The 26,919-nt window shown below is 38.3% G+C and overlaps 1 protein-coding gene across 2 annotated transcripts in view; it reads left to right on the forward strand.

Moving 5' to 3' along the window:
• Positions 1-11,712: 11,712 nt before the first annotated feature.
• The window catches only part of LOC124401024 (glutamate receptor ionotropic, kainate 2-like), a 39,493-nt gene continuing 24,286 nt past the window's right edge, over positions 11,713-26,919 (forward strand). For both annotated transcript variants that reach the window (XM_046872919.1, XM_046872920.1), the window contains exon 1: positions 11,713-12,178. In XM_046872919.1, coding sequence (XP_046728875.1) covers positions 12,049-12,178 — 130 coding nt within the window. In that variant the 5' untranslated portion in view covers positions 11,713-12,048. The remainder of the gene's footprint in view (positions 12,179-26,919) is intronic.

A 26,919-nucleotide genomic window follows, 5' to 3' on the forward strand; every position in this document is an offset into this window, starting at 1 on the left:
CAACTACAAAAAGAAAAAAAAGAAAGAAAGAAATTTGAATGAATCTGAATTCCAGAAGGCTTCATAACCAACCAAATCCATAGCACACTACATAAGAAGTGTTATCTTATACCTAACCTAGTGCACCTATGTAGGGAGGGAGGGACTGATTGGGATTGAGCCTATTATACGTCACTAGTCCAATGAGGTTATAAAGAATGTGAACATCCTGCTTTGAGTCACTTTGGAAGTGGATAGAAGCAGAGGGATCTTCTTCATCAAATGATGGCTCACTTTACAGCAGTGCATCTTGGGTTAATATTTTTCCTGACCTGTATAACATCCCAGGTATGAATTCTTCTTCTTCTTCTTCTTCTTCTTCTTCTTCTTCTTCTTCTTCTTCTTCTTCTTTTCTTCATTTTCTCTTCTTCATCTTCTTCTTCTGCTTCTTCTTCTTCTTCTTCTTCTTCTTCTTCTTCTTCTTCTATTGATTATTATTGTAATGATAATGATGAGATTAGTGAAGTTACACTGGACATAACTATTGATTATTTCTATATATATATATATATATATATATATATATATATATATATATATATATATATATATATATATATCAAGTAAGATGAGACAATGACAAGACTTCAAACTCGAACCAATGAATACAATTTATTTAATTTATTATAACAATTATTGGCCATGACTTGAGCAAATATTACAGGCTAGGTATTAACAAAAAAACAAACAAAAACAAACAAAAAACCAACACTCTATATTTATTTTAGGTACCGTTACATCGTCACAACATTTGTGTCCAACGACCTCATCCTCGTCCTCTTAGCATTATTAAATAAATAATTCACCTCTGCCATATCCCGTGTCCCGCACGAAGATCAGGTGTCTCCAAAAGCTGCTATTGAAACCCGACGCTTCTTTTATCCATTATCTTGATTGAGAAGGTGTACAAAAGGAGACGTAGGTCATAATACGAATTTATAATACAGAATTTTTTCGCCCACGTGCGGTTCTTCCTCAAAACTGATCCAAAAAGTTGTAGGACGTCTCCTTTTTTTTTTACTTGAGATGTAATTGTAAGATAAAACGGCGAACAAATGTTTGGAAAAAATGTGCCATTGCTGCTTTATTAATGTCCACTGACTGTATGGACAAAAGTTCTGCGTAGATGTTCCACCAGATTTTGTGGAGATTTGTGCTCATTCAGCCACGAGGGCATTTTTAAAGCCAGGTACTGATGTAGGGTGATGAGGCCTGGGTTGGAATCAGCATTCCAATTCATCCTGATAAGGCTCGATATCTTTATATCTTCATGGTGCTGGCTTTGTGCACAGGAGCATTGCCAGGCTGGTGTTCTAGTCCAAGTGAAGGGAAAATTTAATGCCGCCGCAGCCAGAAACATCTGATATTCTGCATCCAGCTGGGGGGAGAAACCACAACTGGCTGGAGAAGTCTGGTGTTCCAATACTTTTGTCTATAGAGTGTTTAATAATTAGTATTCACTATATTATATGAATTGTCCAATCTGATAGGTCAAAAGGACTTGATTTTTCCACGTCTTTCAGTAAGCACTCATGGGAACGTTTTTGGAGGACGTGTCCCATGGAGAAGCAGAGGGTTCGAGTCGATCAGGAATGAGAAAAAGAGATTTATCGCTGCTATAAAAGTGACAAAAGTGACAGTGATTTCAGGGTTTCTGCACCAACTGTGTTTCGATCCTAATTTCTCGAAATGAGAAAAGGTTCAACCTTTATTACTTTTGACATACGAATCTTACGTTCTACAAACCTTCGTCCGTGCAGTGTACGCAAACCCGTCGAATCAAATGACCTCAAACTGTTTAGATTTAAATATGGATCGCTAACACAGTTGAATTGATGCTCTACATTTATACCTTTTTTTCTTTTCTTCAAATACTCAGCACAGGGCAGTGTAACACTCTTCAATTGCCCTCTTCCACGTTCAGGTTTTAAAGATGCCAGAAATTTCTAATTGCTAAAATTAGCTAATTATGCTATTTGCTAATTAGCCACTGTAATTCTCAGGATCTCAAAATCTCTGAAGGATAGCATCTGCAAAATATGCTTTTCAGTACATGGTTGATCACTGTCGTGCATCGGCAACCCTGTCGCTCGAGCTAGATCGTTTCCTTCGTTATCAAGACCTGGAGATATTTCCTTTACCTCAGCATTTTTGGGAAAGCATTAAAAGAAACATTGTGCCCTCAGACAACAATTTCTTAGACGATGCCAGTGTTTGCTATGGAACAAATCTGTGTTGCTTACATGATGATGATGATGATGATGATGATGATGATGATAAAGTGGCTTTGGTCATGGCTGGCTAAATCTACAAGATACACTATATAAACAAATCAGATCAGATTCATATGTGCTTTTTAAACATCCTGTTCTATACTGATATGCATTTTTTGCTGTTATAATAACCTCCACACTTCAGGATGCTTCACTAGATTTTGGAATGTGGGCATGGAGATATGTGCTCCTTGAGTTGAGGGTTGTGGTCAGAAGCTCTACAGCAGGCCAATATAGATTTTCACTCCAACCCATATCTTCCTGGAGTTTTTTAAGGATCTGTGCAGAAGGGCACTGTCATGCTTTTGTGTCTTTGGGTCTTTGGGTCAATATTTTTACAAAACTTTTTGTTCTCTATAGGTGGTGTCTCAGGTCACACAGTCTTCGAACGGGACTGCAGCGAACAGCACAGTCAGCAGCGCCAACAGCACTTTGGCAACGGCCCGGATCACGACCACTCCAGCCGGCGCCGCCTACCAGCTGCAACCCAGCTCCGTCTTTATGCTGATATCCGGAACCATCTCGACCATGCTACTTCACCACCGCTGTAACTGGTGATCGTCCACCATCTTTCACCCGAGCGTCACCCATAAACGAACAGAGTGCTATTCCACAGCAATTACCCATTAATCCCACCGAACCCCCTCTGGATTACATCTGCAATGTTTCGTGAAAGAGGAAGAAAATTGCTGTTGCTGGAGGAGAGAGAGTGATCATGCTATTCTTTTAGTGAAATAGTTCGTAGTATTGTCGGGATGTATAATGAGTGGTGGGATGTATCTTTCGCTCTCTCTTTCTCTGGAAAAATCACATAACTGATATGTAATAGATTTATTATATTATTCTTTTTTTTTTTTTTAAACAGAAATCATACCATGTGCCCAGTTTGCTAATGTTAATGAAGCAATGTTGGTTTTGATTTAATTGGAAATGCTTCTTCTAGTGCTTTCTGATATCACAATCAAAATATGCAAATGCAATATATTTCTAATGCGCTTGTAATGCAGATATTTCTAGGTATCATGATCCTAACTGGACTGTAGATGTGTAGCCATGGAAAGGGACTGAGACTGGCATGTTGGAATTTATTTAGTAAAATTGGCTTTATTGGTTTTAAAAAATGCAATAAATGAACTTGTATGGGAACTCCTAAAAAACTAGTACTTTATTTATATATATATAAATATGTTACATACTATATACTTTATAGAAGTACAGTTTATAATAGATTGGGATGCGCTTTTCTGCGATTTGTGTTCATTCAGCCAGTTTAGTAAATTTAAAGACTGATGTAGGAGAGGTACAGGAGAGGTACAGCCTGGGGTGCAGCCAGCATTCCAATTCATCCCAAAGGTGTACAAAAGGGTTTATAGCTTTAGAGGAGGCCACTCAAGATCTTCCACTCCATTTATATCTTCATGAAGCTGACTTTGGGTCTCCTGTATTTGTAAATACACACAAACACAATATACAGACAAAAGTAATGGCACACCTGATATGATAACACATTTGGCTGGAAATATCAGGTGTCCCATTACTTTTGTTTGTATATATATATATATATATATATATATATATATATATATATATATATGGGATGAATTGGAATGCTGACTGCACCCCCAGGCCTCTTCACCTCTATTACATCAGTTTCCTAGTCAATTGATTTATTTTTTTTTCATGCAAAAGTCTTCTTAACATCACCTGAAACAGCACCACCTGAAAAGAAACGTGTGTGTATAACCCCAAGCGATAAACAGACCGAGGACAGTCACATGACTGAAACCCCCGAATGTGCTGAATGGGTATAACCGTAAATCAGTTGCACACGGATGACTGAAAAGGTGACAAGAAAAGAATAGAGAAATGAGTAATGGAATCAGGCGGGTGTTAAAAGAATAACAGAGGGGATAAACGCATGCATTGTGGGTCTTGTGTTGAACAGGATAACCACGGTGCTGGCAAATATTTCAACAGTGAGTAAACCAAAGTATAGAGTTGGAGATGAATCTGGTCGGAGAAGCAGCTGGAATAAACGGAAAAAGAGAATAAATGTGTGTTGGAGTCTCTATGGTCACTTTGATGCCTAATGGTGTGATTCCTGGTAAATTTGTGTATATCAAAATATGCATATGAAGTAAAAGGTTGTTATATCCAAAAGTTGTTGGCCACCTGGCCATAGGATTTTTTTTTTTTTTTTTACATCCCATTCCACATTTAGTTCCCATTTTGTTGTCATAATAATCTCCACACCTCTAAAAAGATTAGATGTTGTGGTGAGGTGAGAAGGCCTGGGGTGCATTCGGTGTTCTATTTCAACTGAAAGGTGTTTAGTAGGATTGCAGTCAGAACTTTATAGCAGGCAACTCAAGAGCTTCCATTCCAAACCATAAAAAAGCTCCATGAAGTAGCCTTTGTGCTCAGGAGCATCTTCATGATGGGACATGTTTTTAGATCATTTAATGATCTATATATTCAAAATGGTATTCTTAAAGCATTGCCTGTAGGCTACTCTGTAAACCCTGACGGTAAATAAATAATGAGATATCACTATCCCTGAACACCAGGAGATGTTTTAACTCAGTGTTTTGATGCGTATTAGTAGTATAAATAAGCCAGAGAAAAATTTGTAACCACAGATGTTGCTTAAAAAGGATTTATCCAGCTAGGGTCTGATGAGCTCTGATGACCTCTGCCAGCTCATGGTTCTGGAAGCTGTTAAAAGAGCAGACCAGGCTGATTTGTTCGGGTTTGGCAACCCAGTCAAGCCTACTGTTTTAGTTTATTTCTGTCTGTGTATTTTATTATATATATCAGTATCCCAAAGCATTACTATTGAGACCCAAAGCCCAGGGGTCCTTGGGTCCTCAGGGCATTGTACAGGGGTGTGGCCAGGTATATCCAAATGACTTGGCAATGACAATAGCAGGGCAGTCTATAGTTCGGCAAAAAAACAAGTCTGCGTTCAAAGTATTTTCCATATTTAGCAAAAGACACACAGTAAAGCAAAATTTGTTTGTCATCTAGCAAGCTCTGCTTTTTATGTATGTTAGCAAAACAGTGGTTAATAATTCCAGATAAGTTCCAGGTTTATTCCCCTTAGATAGATAGATAGATAGATAGATAGATAGATAGATAGATAGATAGATAGATAGATAGATAGACAGACAGACAGACAGACAGACAGACAGACAGACAGACAGACAGACAGACAGACAGATAGATAGATAGATAGATAGATAGATAGATAGATAGATAGATAGATAGACAGATAGACAGACAGATGTTCACAGGTGTTTAGTGGGGTTGAGAATGTATATGTCCTTATAGCCAGGTGTCCACAAACTTTTGCTGTCGGATTAAAAGAACAATGCTGAAACCTCATGGTGTTAACGCTGTTCACTTGTTTACCAGGGCTGTGAAACCTAATACGGAGTGAGATCAGTTACAGGAACAACACACCTTTCAAAGCCCCTTTGTTCTGCCATACAAAAGAAAATGACATCACACCTTTATGTATATACCGTGCCGTATGTACACATAATTGTTCGCGTGTGTTTATTTTAGGTCATGTTACTCCGGATATATTACATGTAGAGTAACACAATTCAAAGTCATGTTCTGAGAACAATACCGGCGGCAAACAACAAACACAGGGAACATCGACTGTAAACAACCAAAAGAAAACGAATAAATATTATTCACCAGCAGCTGCACTGAATGATGAATCAGCATAATGCTCAGGTCCTGTTTTTAATGAATTTAAATTCATTGTATTCATGTATATAATTTCATTATAATGCAATTTTATATATATATATATATATATATATATATATATATATATATATATATATATATATATATATATATATATATATATATATATAAAACCAGGGCTGTAAAATAAATGCATTATTCACACAAATTCATTTTATCAACACAAATTTTATTAATGCAGCACGTATTTGTGATTAAAAATTTTTGTTAACAATAAAAATAAAAGTATAAAAGAGGCAAAAATGAAACCTTCAACTCCACACACATTTATTCACGAAGTCCTTTCTTTACTTGGAAATAAAAAAAAAATGTAATCACTAAACATTTGTTTTACTGATGCGCCAAATCACAAATCAATCGCCCAAATCTGCCATGATGAGCACATCCGGCAATTAAAACCACCCGTGTGGAAACAAAAGTTTCGTTTGGTGCTCTGATGATTTTCATAATTTTAAACACCATCATTACTTTCAAACATTTACAAGAATATTTTTGTTTTTATGCTCTATGTTGACTTTGGTTTCACTAACAATAAACATACATCTGCATAAAGCATCGATATTTGTCCATGGCAATGTTTATTAGAGTATTAAAAACTTTTTAAAAATATTCATTTAAGATACATTTACAACAGTGAAAAATAAAAAATAAATTATAATGTTATTTAATTCAGTTGAATCAATATAATAAAAAAAGTGTATTGCATTGCATTAGATTTGTTCTATTTTATTTTTTAAAAATGTATATTATTTAACAAAGCACATATATATCATTAATAATTATTATTTTTTATATATTAAATTTTTATTTTAAAAACTTGATAAACATTTCTTTAATTCTGTTTTCACTTTGTCTTTATGGGTTACTGAGTGTAGATTAATGAGAAAACAAATACTTTTAACAACTGTAGTATCAGACTACAACACAACTAAATAAAAAAAAGGATTTTCCAAATGCTCAGTCTGTCTGTCTGTCTGTCTTCCTCTCTTTCAATGTCTTTGTCTGTATTTCTGCCTTTCTCTCTGTCTCTCTGTTCTGTTTTTGACACCTGAACATAAGGTGTGCTTGCCCTTTTTGAACATCCCGTTCCATCCTGAGTCCCAAACCTCCTACACACCTTTTAGAAAGATGTTCCACTAGATTTGGTGGACATTTATAACAAAATTAAGCCAGAAGGTCATTAGTAAAGACAGGGATTTATAGGATTTATAGATCTATAGCAGCAAGATCTTCTTCTCCAACCCATATCTTCATGGAGCTGGCTTTGTGCACAGGTGCATAGTCATGCTGGAACCCAGGTTTGGGTTTCCAAACGAGTTCAGATTTCATTCTAACACATCCAAAGGCATCCTGTACAATCGTGTGCCACCGAACGAATGAGAACAGTTTGGGCAAGATTCACATACTGTATATGAATAGAAAACGTCATGTGTTCCAGTACTTTTGTCTGTACAGTGCCAGCTCGTTTGCTCGCTGGTGAGGAGAGCGAGACCACACTCTTGAGGCCAATTTCCATAATTATGCAAATGGAACAGATGGTGAATGGAGCACCTCGGTTTATAGAGTGTATGCTTGAATATTGTTTACATGCTATTTTTTTATTTGTTTGTTTGTTTGATTGTTGTCCAGACGTACAGTGAAATCTTGAAGCATATCCAAAATTGTATACACAGAATATCACATTATATTATGTACAGTCAGGCAACGTCTCCTTTATAATTAGAAACTAATTTTAAATTATAATGAATGAATGGATGAATGAAAGAGAGAATGAGTGAATGAATGAATGAGTGTATGATTATACAGTACAGTATCTGCACATTGTTGATGAGAAAACTAAGAAGACCAGGTCAGTCTCTGGTTAGTCTGTATGTCTGTCTAGCTTTTTTCCCCTGTCTGTCTGTCTGTCTGTCTGTCTGTCTGTCTGTCTGTCTGTCTGTCTGTCTGTCTGTCTGTCTGTCTGTCTGTCTGTTTGTCTGTATGTATGTCTGTCTGTATATCTGTCTGTCTGTCTTTCTCTTTTGCTGTGTGTTTCTCCATTTCTCTTTGTGTCTGTCTTTCATTTTCTTCTCTCTCTCTCTCTCTCTCTCTCTCTCTCTCTGTCTGTCTGTATTTTTGTTTCTTTTAATCTCTTTTTATCTCTTTGTCTGTCTCTCTGTCCATCTGTCTAACAGTTTTTTTTCAGTTTTTCCACTGTCTGTCTCTCTCTCTCTCTCTCTCTCTCTCTCTCTCTCTCTCTCTCTCTCTCTCTGTATTTTTGTTTCTTTTAATCTCTCTTTTATCTCTTTGTCTGTCTCTCTGTCCATCTGTCTAACAGTTTTTTTTCAGTTTTTCCGCTGTCTGTCTCTCATCTCTCTCTCTCTCTCTCTCTCTCTCTCTCTCTCTCTCTCTCTCTCCCTTTCTGCCTATTACCTTTTCCCTGTCTTTTTTGTGTTTCTGTTCATCATTCTCATTGTTTTTTTCTCTCTGTCTGTCTGTCTGTCTTGCTCTCTTTTCCTCTCTTCAGCCCACTCTCTCCCTCTCTCACGCATCCATCCCCGCTCATTTCCTGTCCTTCTCTCAACCCTAACAAAGGTTCAGTTGAGCCTTCAGGGTAAATGCGAGCCTCAATCAAAGCCGTCTTTCATCTCCTTTCCCTATTCACTATCTATTGCATCAGTGTGACTCATTCACACTTTAATCAGCCTGGATATGTTTAAGAAGTACATTAAAATCCACATCCAGCTCCACACTGACTGCAGAGGATGAAAAGATTACAGCGCAGGCTCTGTAATGTAGAGTGCACAATATACGTCTGTATGATCACTGAATATTCAAGCTTAAACAAAACCCAGATTCTTATTCCATAGCAATGATAGTCCTCCAGGGGACCTCACCTCATCTACCTGACTAATGCTCTTGTGGCTACTCTCTCCCTTTCAATCATTTGAGCCAATTGTGGGTATCTAAAAGGGTCATTTATGTGGAAAACAGATTGTATTTTGGAAAAATAAATAAATACAATGGCTGTTAAATGGTGGCTTGACATGGAGGGTGACGGCATTAGGGAAAGATTATTAGGAAAAATAAAAAAAGACTGATTGATTCCCATTGTTTTGTACATGCTGCATACTGTAATTCATAAAGATCAAGCATGGTTTTGTGTTTTGTTGGCTGATTGATTCATGTAATACTTGAGGATTAAGCATTCATTCAGCAGCACCACAACAAATACAAGAGTGCACTGTATGCCCTCTAGGTGGAGCCAAAACCATGCAGACTTACCTCCACGTCCATATGTGTTTTTTCTCCAAATAGTTAGAAGGAACACAATTTTAGATGTCTTTGGATGGAATGCCATACATTTTTTCTCTAGGAGAATTAAACCAGTTCGAGCATGACAATGCCCCAGTGAACAATGCCAGCTCCTTAAAGATATGGTTTTAATCTTTGTGGTGAATTTAAACCCTGAATGCACCCCAGGCTTCCTCACCTCACCTCACCTCACCCCACCTCACCTCACCTCACCTCCAAAATCTGATGTAACATTTTCCCATGTTATTATAACAGATAATTAGGACTGAATGTGAAATTGCATGTTAAAAATGCACATACGAATCCAATGGTGTCCGCAAAAGCCTTTGTGGTGGGAAAAGCTTCTTCAAATCAAAAATATGTTTTTCAGACTCGAATTATCTCAAATTTTTATAACCCCAATCTTCTCATCCCTACACTGGCCACCTGTTAAGTTTCAAATCGACTACAAACTACTGCTACTTACAAAACCTTAAATGGTTTGTCTCCCATGTATCTTTCCAGTCTTCTAACATGTTACAATCCATCACGCTCCCTGAGATCTCAAAACTCTGGACTTCTAGTAGTTCCTAGAATAGCAAAGTCCACTAAAGGTGGTAGAACATTTTTACATTTAGCTCCTAAACTTTGGAATAGTCTTCCTGATAGTGTTCGGGGCTCAGACACACTCACCCAGTTTAAGTGCAGATTAAAAACATATCTTTTTAGCAAAGCCTACACATAACATACATCTCATATCATATCATAACCTTGTGCTCCAGAACATCTGATCACATGCACATTATCAACTTGTGCTGTTAATATCATGAACAGCAGCTACGCTAATTCCTCTCCACTGCTTCTCTTTCTCTTCCCATCCTGAGGCATTCTGAGGTTGCTCCAGCCCCAGTCACGTCCCACCTCATGAAGATTGTGGACCTTTGAAGAAGTAGATGCCTGCAAACATCCAGAACCATCTAGAGACGTAACAGCGCCTATTGGATTCCACTTCATGTGGAGTTTGGACACTGGACCTTTTTGAGTGTTTAAAGGCTCTGGTATGGAGAAGCTGGTGTTGGATTTATGATGATCACAAATGTTGAGCTATTTTATGAGTTGCTCAGTAGCCCAAATGAGGATGGTTCCCTTTTGAGTCTGGGTCCTCTTAAGGTTTCTTCCTCATAACATCTAAGGGAGTTTTTCCTTGCCACCGTCGCCATGGCTGCTCATCAGGGATAAACACACATCATTCACCTTAACTCTTAAATTCTGTAAAGCTGCTTTGAGACAATGTCTGTTGTGAAAATCACAATAGAAATAAACTTGACTTGACATGACTTGTTGATCATATATACTCGCATTTGTGATTAGACTGGGAAAGGTTCTTTGGAGGACTCAAAAATGGTTCCTTTATGGTGAAAACCCATTTTTAGTGGCACCGTTTCATTTCTAAGAGGACCATCCTAATTCTGTACATTTTGAATGGTGTATAAAAGCTACAGGTCCTCATATAGACCATGAACATCTGGACTCTGGACATCTGGAGGGATCTAAGCCTCCTAAGCATAAGATTTGTATGTGCTTTTTAAACATCCTATTCCACAAATTACCTCCATTCTTCTTCTGGAAAGTCTGGAGAAGAACCACGTGTCTGGAAAATCAGGTGTTCCAATTATTTTGTCCATGTAGTGTAAATACCACGTTTACAGTGGATTACAGTGTCATTGTTGCCTCACAGCTCCAGATATGGGCTTCAGCCAGAGCTCGGATTACTGTCTGCGCAGAGATTTAAATGTCTGCATGGGTTCCCCTTAGGTTCCTCTGACTGTCCAAAAAACATGCACATAAATGGCTTGGGGTTTCCCCTTTGGTATAAATGAGTGTGTGGAAAGACTCCAGATTAAGGATAAAGTTTTTATTTATTTATTTATTTTTTCCCAGCATGTCCTTCTAGGAAGATCTTAGAGGTTCTATCTACAGCCCTAGATCTATGAATGTGACATTGATCTTCAGCGTGTCCAACACGATCAAGTAATTTCTGCACAACTTCTGCCACGTATGAAGATCAAAGAAAAGGCGAATGAACAATTAATCAAAAACTATGAGATACAAATATACGCACCTGCGCCTTTTATTTTGCTCCATCTTTCTCCACACACAAACACGCACACACACACACTGAATTAAACCCAGCTCGACGTCACAGGCGGTGCGGCAGTGCAGTATAACCGGGGCGCGTGGGCAGTTAAACGCCAAGCGCGCGCGCGCGCGCGCACACACACACTCTCTCTCTCTCTCTCTCTCTCTCTCTCTCTCTCTCTCTCTCTCTCTCTCTCTCTCTCTCTCACACACACACACACACACACACACAGAGACGCCCCCATCCCTCCCGTTCCGTCTCCCTCCGCATCCCCCTCCTCTTCCTTGGGCCTCCGGATCTCCTCCGGTTTCTTCACCGTCACAGAAGGAGGTCGCGCGCGTGCTCCCGGTCTGGATGGAGACAGCGATCGCTAGTTAAAGTAAAGGACGTGCGCGCGACCATCCCGTAATGTCTCCGCCACGTCAAGAGCCTTTATAGCGGACACACACAAGCCACACACACACACACGTCGGTATACGCGCTCGCGTGGAGGTGTACGTTTGTTTTCCACCTGTAAGATGGAAGAGAACCAGGGGCAATAAGATGGACAAAATAAGCGCGCGCTTGGCTGCTCGGATCGTCGGCTTCCCACCGAGACTCCTCCTGCCGCTGCTGCTGCCGATCGCGCTGCTAACGGGCTGCAGTCACGCCATGCCGCACGTCCTGAGATTCGGTAAGTCTTTTTTTTCTGTTCTTCCTCCTCCTTCTCCTCTTCCTCCTCCTCTATGCTTAGTTCTTACAGTAGACCAAGTTTCCCAGTTTTGGCACATTGCACATTCCAGATTTATTGCTCCAGCATGCAGGACAGTCGAACTCAGATGATTTGCACGTTACGCATGCATTGCATGTGCTTTACTTCATAGGCGCGTGCGTGTGAAGGATAGAGGAAATGTGCTTCAATCCCTGACTCAGTAAAATCAGGCTGATTTTTTTTTTCATGAAATGAGATGCAAGATGACTGATGTAAAATGAATGACTTTGAGGAGGCTTGTGACAGAGATCTCCAAGACACACTGATTACAATACAGCTCTCTCTCTCTCTCTCTCTCTCTCTTGATAAATGTCCATTAAAAGCACCAAAATGACATTCAAACGTGACTTAAATACATACAGAACGCGACACCATTGTGCTCCGAAAAACCAATATCATCGACCGACATTCAATTCTACCAAAGTTAACTGACAATGTCAGTCATTTCCAGTTCCCAAGTCCAGTCTGCGCATGCTCCGCACCGCTATGGTAACGACGAGATGCATTTGCTGCCACCGATATATTGCACTGTTCTTTTTTTTTTTTTTTTCACCACCATACATTATCAAAAGCAACTAAGTGTAGGCTATACATCACTTCCGGAAGAGTTCACGAATTTTTGTGACCTTGTTTTGAGAACCAACCGTGAGCTCCAAATCGTTGTTGGCATTATGATCAGCACCACGGACAGCATCATATTCAGGCCAAAACAGTAAAGACAGAAGAAAAAAATGACATTAAAAACAGTATTGCCAAAGAATATGTGGACACCCGACCAAATGCAACCATCTGTTCTTGATTTCGATTTAGTCTGCATTGGTTTGCTATGTGTTTGCTCTTAAAAGATGCTCCATTCTTCTGTGAAAGCTTCATTTTTATAGCATGGATCATTTTGCTACAAAAGATTTAATGAGATGTTGAGGAGGTGGAAACGTTAGGTGTAATCTGTGTTTCAGTTCATTCAATGGTGTCGAGGAGGTCAGGGATCTGCTTTTTGTGCAGCTGTTTAGTGTAAGGCTCAGGTGTCTACAGAAATCTGGCCATAAAGTATAGCTGTAACAATTGAATGCATTTTTTTTCCCAGTCCAAGCATTTACGGAGCCTGTAAGCCAGCTAATCAATTAAATCAATCAATTAAAGTCTATTCCATAGGATTCCCAATGACTTATTTGAAAGCAGCAGGGAAAATATCTAATAAGGTGTAAAGTAAGCGTTCTGCTTTATTCATTCATTGGCAGAGATACATTTCTGAAGCATGTAGCTAAGAAAACATAGATTAAGCATTTTTCTCAAGAAACCAGTAATGGCTATGTGGCAGTCGGCTGCTTTCATGGCACATAACATTAACCTCTGAGCCTACGGGCTAGTTAAATTAATAAACACAAGCCTCTATTCATGTGATTAATATGTTTTCTGCACAGCATTGATACTGGTCCATACACTCTTTGGTTGTCCCTCTAGGGAACTCCTTATACGTTCTATGTATATCATAGACATTCATCCAATTCTATATTTGCTGTTATACAGTGGGGGAAAAAATTAATTGATCCACTGTTGATTTTGTAAAATTACCGCCTTACAAAGAAATAAACAGTCTAGAATTGTATAGTAGGTTTATTTTAACAGAGAGAAACAGAATATAAAAAAATCCAGAACAAAATAATAAATTAATATTACATATTAATTATTTTGTTTTTAATCGAGTGAAATAAGTATTTGATTCCTTATCAACCAGGAAGAATTCTGACTCCCACACACCCAAATTAGTCCTGTCCCTTTAAGAAAGAACTCATAATATCAACCTATGACGTGTATAAAAGACACCCATTATAGAATCAACCTCTTCCATTCAAACCTCTCAACCACCATGGGCAAGAACATTGAGCTGTCAAAGGACGTCAGGGACGAGATTGTAGATCTGCACAAGACGGGAATTCTTTATCACTATATACTAATTATTATATGTTTAATGGATTTTTTCTCTCTCTTAAAAAATCAACTATACAAATTCTAGACCATTCATTTCTTTGTAAGGGGGTAAACAAAATCAACAGGGTAAAATAATTATTTTCCCCACTGCATTAACCATTACTGTTCTGGGAAGATGTTCCACCAGATTTTAGTGTGCTTGTGGAGAATCAGCCACAAAAGCTTTACTGATATAGGTGAGATGAGGAGGCCTGGGGTGCAGTCAGCATTCCAATTCATCCCAAATGTGTTCAGTAGGGATTAAAACTGTATAGGAGGCCACTCAAGATCTTCCATTACAACCCACATCTTCATGGAGCTGACTTTAAGTACAGAGGCATTGGTAGGTTTGGGTCTCTTAGTTCAATAAATGGAAAATTTAATGCCACTACATTCAAAGACAGCCCCTCCAAGCTTGTGGAAAAAGTTTGAGAAAGAACCACACATAGCTGTAAAAGTCAAGTGTCCCAAAACCTTTTTTTTTTTTGTCCAAATAGTGTATGCCCAGTACAGCGAAATGTATTTCACTTACAAATGTCCCCTTAATTATTATGTACTGTAAATGTGAGTGTTAATGTCTATTCTACATTACCTATTACATGGCATTTCGCCAAATAGTAAATGAACAGCACCATGGACAGCAACATATTTTTTTACTTACATATTTAAATACTAAAAAAAAGATGTAATGCTTGGATAAAAAAGAATAATAATAATGGGTACATTTCATTCTAAAGGCTGGTTTTGTTCTGTGCAATTCCAGAAACTTTGATAATTATTACTAGCATAAGCACACTTTAAAATCTTCCCAGGAAGAATGGAGGTTATTATAACAGCAAATGGAAACCAAATATGGAACGGAACATAGAAATTGTACATACAAATCTAATGCTCATGTGTGTGCAAACTTCCAGAACATCTTACAGCATAAAGCCGGTTTAAGCAGCAGCCTATCATGACTCTGCTTTAAAAGAAATTTCTTAGAGGAATTTTTCAGCACTTGTCAACTGGAGACTTCTCCCGTCAGCACATTTCTCCTCTCATGTTTTCTTTGTTCCTTTTCTTTTGCTTTATTGTGGAGAGATTGAGCGACTCACAGCTTCTGCATAAACCTGATCTCAGCATGAAGCCACCACATGCTATTCCTGTCAGAATTCTCATTCCAATGATAAACAAGCAAAACCGCTACAACAGTCGTATCATATGAGACAAATATTTTGTGATGTTCTAGCATATACCGAGCATTTAAAAGTACTGAGAGTGAATTCTGACCTTAACCTGACTGCCTCGTTTCCCGGTCCTATCGAGCATGATTGATTTATTTGATAACGGATCTTCATTTCTCTTGTAAGGTGAAGCTTTTTAAGAAGTTAAGCACTCTCGACAATGAATCCTAATTCTTTTCTAAAAAAAAAAAAAAAGAATAAAACAAAATCTACTGAGAGGTTCATGGATTGTGGATCAAAACCTGTGGGTTTATTTGAGAAAAAAGTGTCCAAACAAAAGCCAGAGAGTGTCTTTTCACATGGTGAGAACACATAGTTGACTGCACATTTGACTCTCATTTACACATTTACTTTCACACCAAGCACCGAGTCACTTAATCTGTCATTTGTCTAATTACTCATCCAATTCCACACAAACACATGTTGAGCAAATATCAGTGAAAGAGTCCCTTAAAAATCTGTTGATCTAAATGCCTAGATAGAAAGAGAGAGAGAGAGAGAGAGAGAGAGAGAGAGGTAGAGAGAGAGAGAGAGAGAGAGAGAGAGAGAGAGAGCTTTCACAAATGTGCACGAACACAACTGTATACAATGTTTTCAGATGCACTAGCATTAAAATTTCCCTTCACTTAAACTTGGAGACCCCAACCCCAAGATGATTCCGCTGTGCTCCATGAAAATGTGGTTTACATGGGTTGAAGTGGAAGATCTTGAGTGGCCTGCTGTAGAGCAAAAAAAAAAACCTGAACACCTTTGGAATAAATTGAAAAGCTCTTGTGACCAATTCCCTTGTAGGCGAATGAGTGCAAATCTAACGGAACATCTTGAAGAGTGGAGGTTATTATAAGAGCAAATGTGGACTCAATGTGAAAAAAAAGAACCAATCAAATGCTCAGGTGTCCACAAACATTTATTTAATGAATGCATTCTGTGATGTCATAATGTTATAATAACATTAAAAATGATATATTGTGTGGCTGTAATAGAGATGACAAGGTCTCAGAAGGTCTGCAGTTTCAAACGAGTGCAACCCACTCACACTGTTGTACAGTGATTCATGGCACAGTGTGGAAAGTAATAAATCACATGACTCTTTGTTTGCTGTTGTAGTCATGAGTATGAATGGAGGCAACAGATGGATAATTTTTAATGCATGTGATGTCTTGGACGGAAAAACTACAACAGGAGAAATGTACAGTGGAACCTCGGGTTACGAACGCCCCGGCATACGTATAATTCAGGTTACGAATCGCAGTTCATCAAAATTTTTGCCCCTGGTTACGAACAATATATCGGGATCTGACGTCGCTCACCAAAAATCGCAGGCAAGTTGGTTGTTTTTGCTCTATCCACGCAGCTCGTCACATCAGTTAGCGTCCTGTGTCCCTAGCGAGAGCATCGTGTTACTTATCCGCTTGAACTTTTCCAGGCGGCAGCGTAACAACTAGTTAGTTGATGCTCGTGGAATGATGAGATGGACAACATTAGCCGATGCATACCCACTTTACTTGTTTTTATGAAGATAGATTAGCAGGGTTACAGTCTTTTCCAGTACAATACCCATAATGAATTTCACTCTGGACTTCAATACCAACTGATAGTAGCCTTAAAGAAACAGCTCTCATTTTCCTCTAATGCAACAATTGTCTCAGCGTTAGTGTTAATAACACTGTCTTTAATATTCTATAATATAATATATAATAATATATAATAATATAATATAATAAGATTCTCCTTCAAACAATAACTCTCCTCCTCCCCTTCTCTGACGTCGTCTCCTGCAGCGAGTCTTCTCAAAGGAAAGTACCGGTAAAGATCTTTTCCTCTTTTGTATGTTTTTATGTGGTATGATTTTAATATAACATGTTAAAAGTAAATAATATTAGTGAATATTGGCTTTATTTTTATTTAAGTAATATTTTTGGTTGTCCAGAACGAATTACCGAAGTTTCTGTTCATTATTATGGGGAAATTTGTATCGGGATACGAACTTTTGAGGTTACGAATAAAGTACCGGAACGAATTAAATTCGTAACCCAAGGTTCCACTGTATATGTATGCATATGTATCTAATCAACATGGTCATTAAGAAATCGGGACGCTTTATGCTTTATTTTTATGATTAGTGAAACCAGATTTAACTTAAAGCATGAAGACAAAATATCCTCGTTAATGTTTAAAGTAACAATGGTGTTTGAAATGATGTTAATCATCAGGACACCAGACATAACTTTTTCTATGTTTCCACACGGACGGTTTTAATTGGCGGATTTGTGCATCGTGGCTGATTTTGAGATTTGGCGCAAAACAAATGTTTAGGGGACCTGCTTTTCTGCTCCTAAACATGTAAATTAAATCATCATAGGGCTTGGGAATGGGTCGTGTTTTTTTATTTATTTTTTTATTTTTAGCAGCATCCTCTAAGGAAGAGGATCAAAAGGCCTTGCTGATGAAGCAAATCACTATCTATCTATCTATCTATCTATCTATCTATCTATCTATCTATCTATCTATCTATCTATCTATCCATCTATCCATCTATCCATCTATCCATCTATCTATCTATCTATCTATCTATCTATCTATCTATCTATCAGGACACCAAATGGAACTTTTGCTATGTGGACGGTTTTAATTGTCGGATTTGTGCTTCGTGGCTGATTTTGAGATTTGGCGCAAAACAAATGTTTAGTCATTAACACTTATTTTTTGGTGTAGTATTTCTTTATATATCTATATCTGGAAAGAAAGGATGTCGTGAATAAATGTGTGTTGCGTTGAGGGTTTTAATTTCGCCTCTTTTATAATTTGTAATAAAAACAGTCAATTTGCGTTAACATGCATTAACGTTCATTTACAATTGTGTATAAATATACACTGTGTGTGTGAATTACGTACATACTGCTGGTATATGTTGCATTTCTCATTTAAACGTTTTCTTCTCCAGTTCATCTCGTTCCTTGAGCCTATTTATGTCCATCACCATATTCACCATATAAGTGAAACTCAACACAAAAATCCCCCTATAAGCTCAGGAAGGTCATGCCTGCTTGTGTGTTCAACGCTCTGGAATAACAAATGGAGTTTCAAGAAAAAAGAATAATTCACTTTTTGTCAGAGTATTGGGACACCTGACTTTCTCAGCCATGTGTGGATGTTCCTCAAACTGTTACCACAAAGTTAAAGGCAATTATATTAAATATCTTTGGATTCCCTTCACTTGGGAAACTACTATGAGACCTGACACTGCCCCTGTGCACAAATCCTTGGTTGTAGTGGAAGATCTTTAGTGGCCTGCAATAGAGCTACTGTATCTACCTCAGATCTCCTCACGTTACATCAGTACCTGGAATGGGATTTTCAGAAGACACATACTACATATTGTCAGGTGTCCACAAACTTTTGCTCATACAACGTATAATACACTGTATATATTTTGTTGATATTTGTATACGGAGTCTTTTGAACCCGTTACATACATATTTAATGAAGCGAATACATAAAATGATAATAAACGATCTGTCTGATCATCAGTCTGATGTTTTTACATGAAAGACAGAAGAAGGAAAAGCCTCAGTTATGATTTAACTGCTGTATTGTATTATTTTTTGTATTTTGTATTTACTAACAGCACATTTATGAAGTGCTGGGAATTCTTGTAAAAGCCAGCCAGCTGTCGTTTTGCCGTTCTGGGAGATGTAGGTGCTTCCTATATAATCACAAAATTGAAGGTTCTTTAGCTAAAGAGGGTCTTTTTTCGGTGGCAGCTGGTGATCTTTAAAAACAGGGGGAAGCACAGCTGTCTGTTACTAAAGTATTTATCTGTGTGATCTGTTTTATGAGTGGCACGAGCGGATTTCATTAGCAGACAAGGCCAGCGCTGCGTGCACATGGCCACGGCACCAGCAGTCGGACAATCAATTTTATTCTACCATGAGAGCTGAAAGGACCTGCTTTCCTGCTCCTAGACATGTGAATTAAATCATCATTGGTCTTGGGAATGAGTCATGTTTTTTATTTTTTTATTTTTAGCAGCATGCTATAAGGAAGAGGATCAAAAGGCCTTGCTGATGAAGCAAATCACGACTTTCTAGCTGACTATAAATAAACGACAAATTTTCAAAAATATTTAAAATACTGTCAGTCATGTTCATCCATCTATGAAGCCATCCGTCTATCCATCCATCCATCCATCCATCCATCCATCCATCCATCCATCCATCCATCCATCCATCCATCCATCCATCCATCTATCTACCCATCTATCCATCCAGCCACCCATCCATCCATAAATCCATTTTTCATCCATCCATCCATCCATCCATCCATCCATCCATCCATCCATCCATCCATCCATCCATCCATCCAATCACCCTGCCAGCCAGCCAGCCAGCCATTAATGCATCCATCCATCCATTCATGCATCCAGTGATCTATCTGGTAATTTATCTGTTCATACTGTCAGTCATGTTCATCCATCTAAAAATCCATCTATCCATCCATTCATCCATCCATCCATCCATACATACATACATACATACATTCATCCTTCCATCCATTCATAAATTATTGCTTATTACCTTTCATCCACCTATCCAATTATCCATCCACACAGGCCTTCCTCTATACACCCACTCACCCCCACATATATCCATCCATCCATCCATCCATCCATCCATCCATCCATCCATCCATCCATCCATCCATCTATCCATTTAGCCATTCATCTGGTCATTTATCTGTCCATACTGTCGATCATGTTCATCCATCGATCCGTCCCCCTAATGCAGTTCATTTAATGTCCGTTACTATATACACTCTTATACACTCTCATGTAACCAAAAAGGCACAGAATTGTTTAGAATGTCTATGAATGTAGTAGAATGAAACTTTCCCTTAACTTGAACTGGGGGATCCAAACGTGTTCCAGCATGACAATACTGCAAACTCTAGAAAATATAGCAGAAAATCTTCCCAGAAGAGTGGTGCTTATTATAAGAGCTGGCAAGAACTAAATGTGAACTGGAATGTTCAGAAAGCACATTCCAATCTTGTGGTCAGGTGTCCAGAAACTTTTGCCCATATAGTGAGTGTATATTTACATTTATACCAGTTTCAGATATTTCCATATAGACAATTTATCATAAAACCTTGTACATTTGTGTTCATACATTATTTATTGCCAGTGAGGAGTTTTCATAGAGCTTCATTGTTTTCCTCTCTCCTTTTCCCAAACCAGTTTGGGCGATAACAGAGCATAGATGGATTAGATATTAGCATGCAGTGCACACAACAGACCTACAGGGACAGGAGAGAGAGAGAGGAAGAGAGAGAGGGAAAGAGAGAGAAAGAAGGGAGCAGCTGCATGAATTCAGTAGGTCATGTTCAAATCTCCAAGCTGGAAAAGAACCTCTTGGAAGTGCACTTTAGTTGCTGTGAGATTTGTGGCTCAGAGATCTGACGATATCCATCCATCCATCCATCCATCCATCCATCCATCCATCCATCCATTTAGATACCCCTTCATCAATAATTTTTTCTTCTATCTATCTATCTAGCCACCCCTGTATAAATCTATTCCTTCTTCCATCCATGCATCTATTTAGTCATCTCTTTATTTATTCATTCCTTTATTCGTTTATTCATGCTTCCATCTATCCATCCATCTATCCATCCATCTATCTATCCATCCATCCATCCATCTATCCATCCATCCATCCATCCATCCATCCATCCATCCATCCATCCATCCATCTATCTAGTCATCTATTTAATCGCCGGATGTGCGCATCATGGCGGATTTTGGTGCTTGATTTGAGACTTGGCGCATCGGTAAAACAAATGTTTAGTGATGTTCATTTATATCGTTTTTTTATATCCGAGTAAATAAATGAATCTCTCGTTAATTAATCAGTGTCAATAAAATTTAATCAGCATTAGCGCGTTATTAACATGTTATATTAAATCCTAATTTCCTTATCCTGAATCCTAATAAATCCTCTTTCTTTCTTTCTTTCTTTCTTTCTTTCTTTCTTTCTTTCTTTCTTTCTTTCTTTCTTTCTTTCTTTCTTTCTTTCTTTCTTTCTTCCTATAGCATTTCTTTATTTCTTTTGTTTGTTTGTTTGTTTCTTTCTTTCTTTCTTTCTTCCTTCCTTCCTATAGCATTTCTTTATTTCTTTTGTTTGTATGTATGTGTGTTTGTTTGTAAATATATATATATATATATATATATATATATATATATATATATATATATATATATATATATATATATATATACAGTGCCCTCCACAATTATTGGCACCCCTGTTTAAGATGTGGTCGTGGACTTCTAAAAATTCTCCTTTTTTTTAAAACAACATAGAACCCAAATGCAAAAAAAGAGAAAAATCCAACCTTTCATTTAAGTACATAACTTTGGTGGTAAAAAAAAATCATACATTTAGAAAAAACAAACTTGAAATCATGTGTCCCACAATTATTGGCACCCCTAACAATTCCTCTGAAAAATTTTATTATTATTTTTTTTTTTTATATATTTTTCTGTAGTTGCTAAGGTTGGTCAGGGTATCTAGGGACTTTTCATTAGTAATTCATGATTTCCTGTTTCCCTGGGGTATAAATATGACGTTACACAGAGGCCAAATTCTCTTACCCATTTGTCAACATGGCAAAGACAAGAGAACACACCATTCAAGTAAGGCAGATGTGTGTCGACCTTCATAAGTCAGGCAATGGCTACAAGAAAATAGCCACTCGCCTTAACTTGCCGGTATCTACAGTCAGAGGAATCATTAAGAAGTTTAAAACAACTGGAACAGTGACAAACAAGGCTGGAAGAGGTCCCAAGTTTATCTTGCCACAACGCACAGTGAGGAGGATGGTAAGAGAAGTAAAAATTTCCCAAGCTCACCGTCACAGAATTGCATCAAAGAGTGGCATCTTGGGGTCACAGAGTCTCCAAAACAACCATCAGACGCTCTCTACATGCCAACAAGCTGTTTGGGAGGCATGCAAGGAAAAAGCCTTTTCTCACTAACACTCACAAACGTAAACGTCTGGAGTTTGCTAAGCGGTACTGGGACTTCAACTGGGATCGTGTGCTTTGGTCAGATGAGACTAAGATTGAGCTTTTTGGCAACAAACACTCTAAGTGGGTCTGGCGTAAAACAAAAGATGAGTATGCCGAAAAGCACCTCATGCCCACCGTGAAGTATGGTGGAGGATCTGTGATGCTGTGGGCCTGTTTCTCTTCCAAAGGCCCTGGGAACCTTGTTAGGGTGCATGGCATTATGAACGCTTTGAAGTACCAGGATATTTTAAATAAAAACCTGATGGCCTCTGCCAGAAAGCTGAAGATGGGTCGTCATTGGGTCTTTCAGCAGGATAATGATCCAAAACATGTGGCAAAATCTACACAAAAGTGGTTCAGCAGTCACAAACTCAAGGTCCTCCCATGGCCATCTCAGTCCCCAGACCTCAACCCAATCGAAAACCTGTGGGGCGAGCTAAAGAGAAGAGTGCATAAGAGAGGACCCAGGACACTGGATGATCTAGAAAGATTGTGCAAAGAAGAATGGTCAAAAATCCCTCTCTCTGTGTTCTCCAATCTTGTGAAATGTTATAGGAGGAGATTAAGTGCTGTCTTGTTGGCAAAAGGAGGTTGTACAAAGTATTAACATCAGGGGTGCCAATAATTGTGGCACACATGATTTCAATTTTTTTTTTTCTTCTAAATGTGTCTTTTTTTACCACCAAAGTAATGTACTTAAATAAAAGGTTGGATTTTTCTCTTTTTTTGCATTTGGGTTCTATGTTGTTTTAAAAAAAAGGAGAATTTTTTGAAGTCCACGACCACATCTTAAACAGGGGTGCCAATAATTGTGGAGGGCACAATATATATATATAAAACGATGAAAAAGTAATTAAAATGATGCAATTGAATTCGATTCCATGAACCCAGTGATTATGGAGAAACGGATGAAACCCTGAAACCCCGGTCTGAACCTGGACAAGGATGTCTCTTGCGGTTTTGCTAATTGGATGTGATTAATGCACAATATAAAATATTGCGTTTCATGATGCATATTGACACGAATCCTCTATTGACTCCCTGATAGTTTGTTCGTCTTCATTATCTCAGTCCAACATGCGCCGGATCTGCAGTGAGGGAATCTCGGGAATTCTGTTCTCCGCGACTGATCAATAACTCGAGAGTCTGAGAGGAAACACTTCATTTCCTTCATCCATTTCTTTTGTCTGTTGCTCTTTTTCTCTCTCTTTCATGCTATCCCCTGTCTTTCTGTCTCACACACACACACACACATACACACACACACACACACACACACACACACACACACACACACACACACACACACATCCTCTCCAAGGTTCTTCCTCTCTCTTCTTTCTTTCTTTCTTTCTTTCTTTCTTTCTTTCTTTCTTTCTTTCTTTCTTTCTTTCTTTCTTTCATTTTTCTGCATTTCCTTCATTTTCCTTCCTTCCTTTCCTCTTTTCCTTCCTTCCTTCCTTTCCTCTTTTTCCTTCCTTCCTTCCTTTCCTCTGTACATCTTTTCTTTCTTTCTTTCAGCTCTTTCGTTCTTTCTTTCCGTTTTTTTTTATAATTTCTGTCTTTCATTCAGTCCTTCCTTCCTTTCTCATTTATTAATTTGTTCATTTGTTTGTTTGTTTGTTTCTTTTCTTAAAGAAAAGAATAAAGAAAGAAAGAAAGAAAGAAAGAAAGAAAGAAAGAAAGAAAGAAAGAAAGAAAGAAAGAAAGAAAGAAAGAAAGAAAGAAAGAAAGACATTTTTCTGGATCTATTTGTATATTTGATGATAAATATGTGAGACTGGAGAAATCTCGTGAGAATTCTTACCCTGATGAATGATGCTGGTAATGAACAGCTCTCTGAGGATCAGACTTCAGCGTTCGGCGTGAACGTGTGAGGTGATTAAAACATTTCCTCATTAGAGTAATGAGACGAATGAAACCCAAACCTGCCAAATATTAATAACTAACTCTTTATCTGACAACGAGTCCTTCCTTTCTTTCTGTCTCATTTCTTTATTTTGTTTGTTTGTTTCTTTCTTTCTTTCTTTCTTTCTTCTTTCTATCTATTCTTCTTTCCTTCCTTCTTTCCTTCCTTTCTTCCTCCCTATAGCATTTCTTCATTTCTTTTGTTTGTTTCTTTTGTTTGTATGTTTTCTTTCTTTCTTTCTTTCTTTCTTTCTTTCTTTCTTTCTTTCTTTCTTTCTTTCTTTCTTTCTTTCTTTCTTTCAATCCTTCCTTCCTATTTCAGTTCTTTCTTTATTTTTTGTTTGTTTGTTTGTTTGTTTGTTTGTTTGTTTGTTTGTTTGTTTGTTTCTTTCTTTCTTTCTTTCTTTCTTTCTTTCTTTCTTTCTTTCTTTCTTTCTTTCTATTCCTTTCTTCTCTCACGCACACACACACACTGATGAAGAATGAAATAGAAAGTGTGTGAGTTTAGTAAGAGAAGGAATAAATATGTGGTAAAGAGGGAAGACTAAAAGGAAAAAATCGAGATATGGATAGATTGTTCCAGCACCTTTTTACTGGGTCTTCCTGATAAACAGACAGAGAGAGAGGGAGAGAGAGAGAGAGAGAGAGAGAGAGAGAGAGAGAGAGAGAGAGAGAGAGAGAGAGAGAAAGACTGGTCATAGATAATCCCAGATGGTCCGTTATTAATAATGTATCTTGTTCGTAATTCCCGCTCAGCGCTCTGTACACATTTCTCACTTAGATAATCAATCCTCCTCTACACTTACAGAAATCAGGGGAAGCAGCAATAAACGAGTGCGAGCGATTGATTTCTCGACCCTCAGCACTGCAATTCGCTCCCTAATGTCACACCATGGAAACTGTGTATTCATTTCATTCATCTCTGTACAGTTCCATTCATCCATCTGGTTCACTCGCTCTATTCTTCCATTCAATTGTCCTTGTTGTCATTAGTACTGTATGGGGAAGTCTGGTGTGTCAGAGAAGTATGTGAGGGTGGTGCAGGACATGTATGAGGACAGTGTAACAGCAGTGAAGTGTGCAGTAGGAATGACAGACTGATTCAAGGTGGAGGTTGGACTGCATCAAGGATCGGCTCTGAGCCCTTTCCTGTTTGCAGTGGTGATGGACAGGTTGAAGGACGAGGTCAGACAGGAGTCTCAGTGGACTATGATGTTTGTGGATGATATTGTGATTTGTGGTGAGAGTAGGGAGCAGGTGGAGAAAAGCCTGGAGGGGTGAAGGTACATGATGGAGGGAAGAGGAATGAAAGTCAGTAGGAGTAAGACAGAGTACATGTGTGTGAATATGAGGGAGGGCAGTGGAGTGGTGCAGCTGCAGGGAGAAGAGGTGGTTAGGGTGGAGGAGTTCAGGTACCTGGGGTCAACAATGCAAAGTAATGGAGAGTGTGTTAGAAGTTAAGAAAAGAGTGCAGGCAGGGTGGAGTGGGTGGAGAAAAGTGATAGCAGGAGTGATTTGTGATAGAAGAGTATCTGCGAGAGTGAAAGGGAAAGTTTATAGGACTGTGGTGAGACCTGAGATGTTGTATGGTTTAGAGACAGTGGCATTGAGTAAAAGACAGGAGGTGGAGCTGGAGGTAGCAGAGCTGAAGATGTTGAGATGTTCGTTGGGAGTGACGACGATGGACAGGATTAGAAATGAGTTTATTAGAGGGACAGCGTATGTAGGACGTTTTGGTGACAAGGTGAGGGAGGTGAGATTGCGATGGTTTGGAAATGTGCAGAGGAGGGACATGGGGTATATCAGTAGGAGAATGCTGAGGATGGAGACACCAGGAGGGAGAAAAAGAGGAAGACCAAGGAAGAGGTTTATGGAAGACATGCAGGTAGTTGGATTTAAAGAGGCAGATGTGGAGGACAGGGGGGTATGAAGACGGATGATCCGCTGTGGCGACCCCTAATGGGAGAAGCCGAAAGAAGAAGAAGAAGAATTGTCCTTATTGACATGTTTCTCTCTGTTATTGTTTTCCTTCTCTCTTTTTTTTACTTTCAGACTTTACCTTCTTTCTTTCTTTCTTTCTTTCTTTCTTTCTTTCTTTCTTTCTTTCTTTCTTTCTTTCTTTCTTTCTTTCTTTCTTTCTTTTTCTCTGCATTCTTCCTTTTTCATTCCTTTCCTCTTTTTTCTTCCTTCCCTCCTTTCCTCTATACATCTTTTCTTTCTTTCTTTCTTTCTTTCTTTCTTTCTTTCTTTCTTTCTTTCTTTCTTTCTTTCTTTCTTTCTTTCTTTCATTTTCTCTGCATCCTTCTTTCCTCCCTTCCTTCTCCCACTGAAGTCTTATTTACTTATTTTTTTCTCTTTTTACTTTCTATCAAGCCTCTTCTCTCTCTCTTCCACTCTTCTTTCATTACTTCGTTCTTTCTTTCCTTCCTTCCTTCTCTCCTTCCTTCCATACCATTACTATTTCCTGCTCCTAAGCCTAACTATGTCTCACC

The sequence above is a fragment of the Silurus meridionalis genome, chromosome 18 (assembly GCF_014805685.1).
Source record: "Silurus meridionalis isolate SWU-2019-XX chromosome 18, ASM1480568v1, whole genome shotgun sequence".
Classification (NCBI taxonomy): Eukaryota; Metazoa; Chordata; class Actinopteri; order Siluriformes; family Siluridae; genus Silurus; species Silurus meridionalis.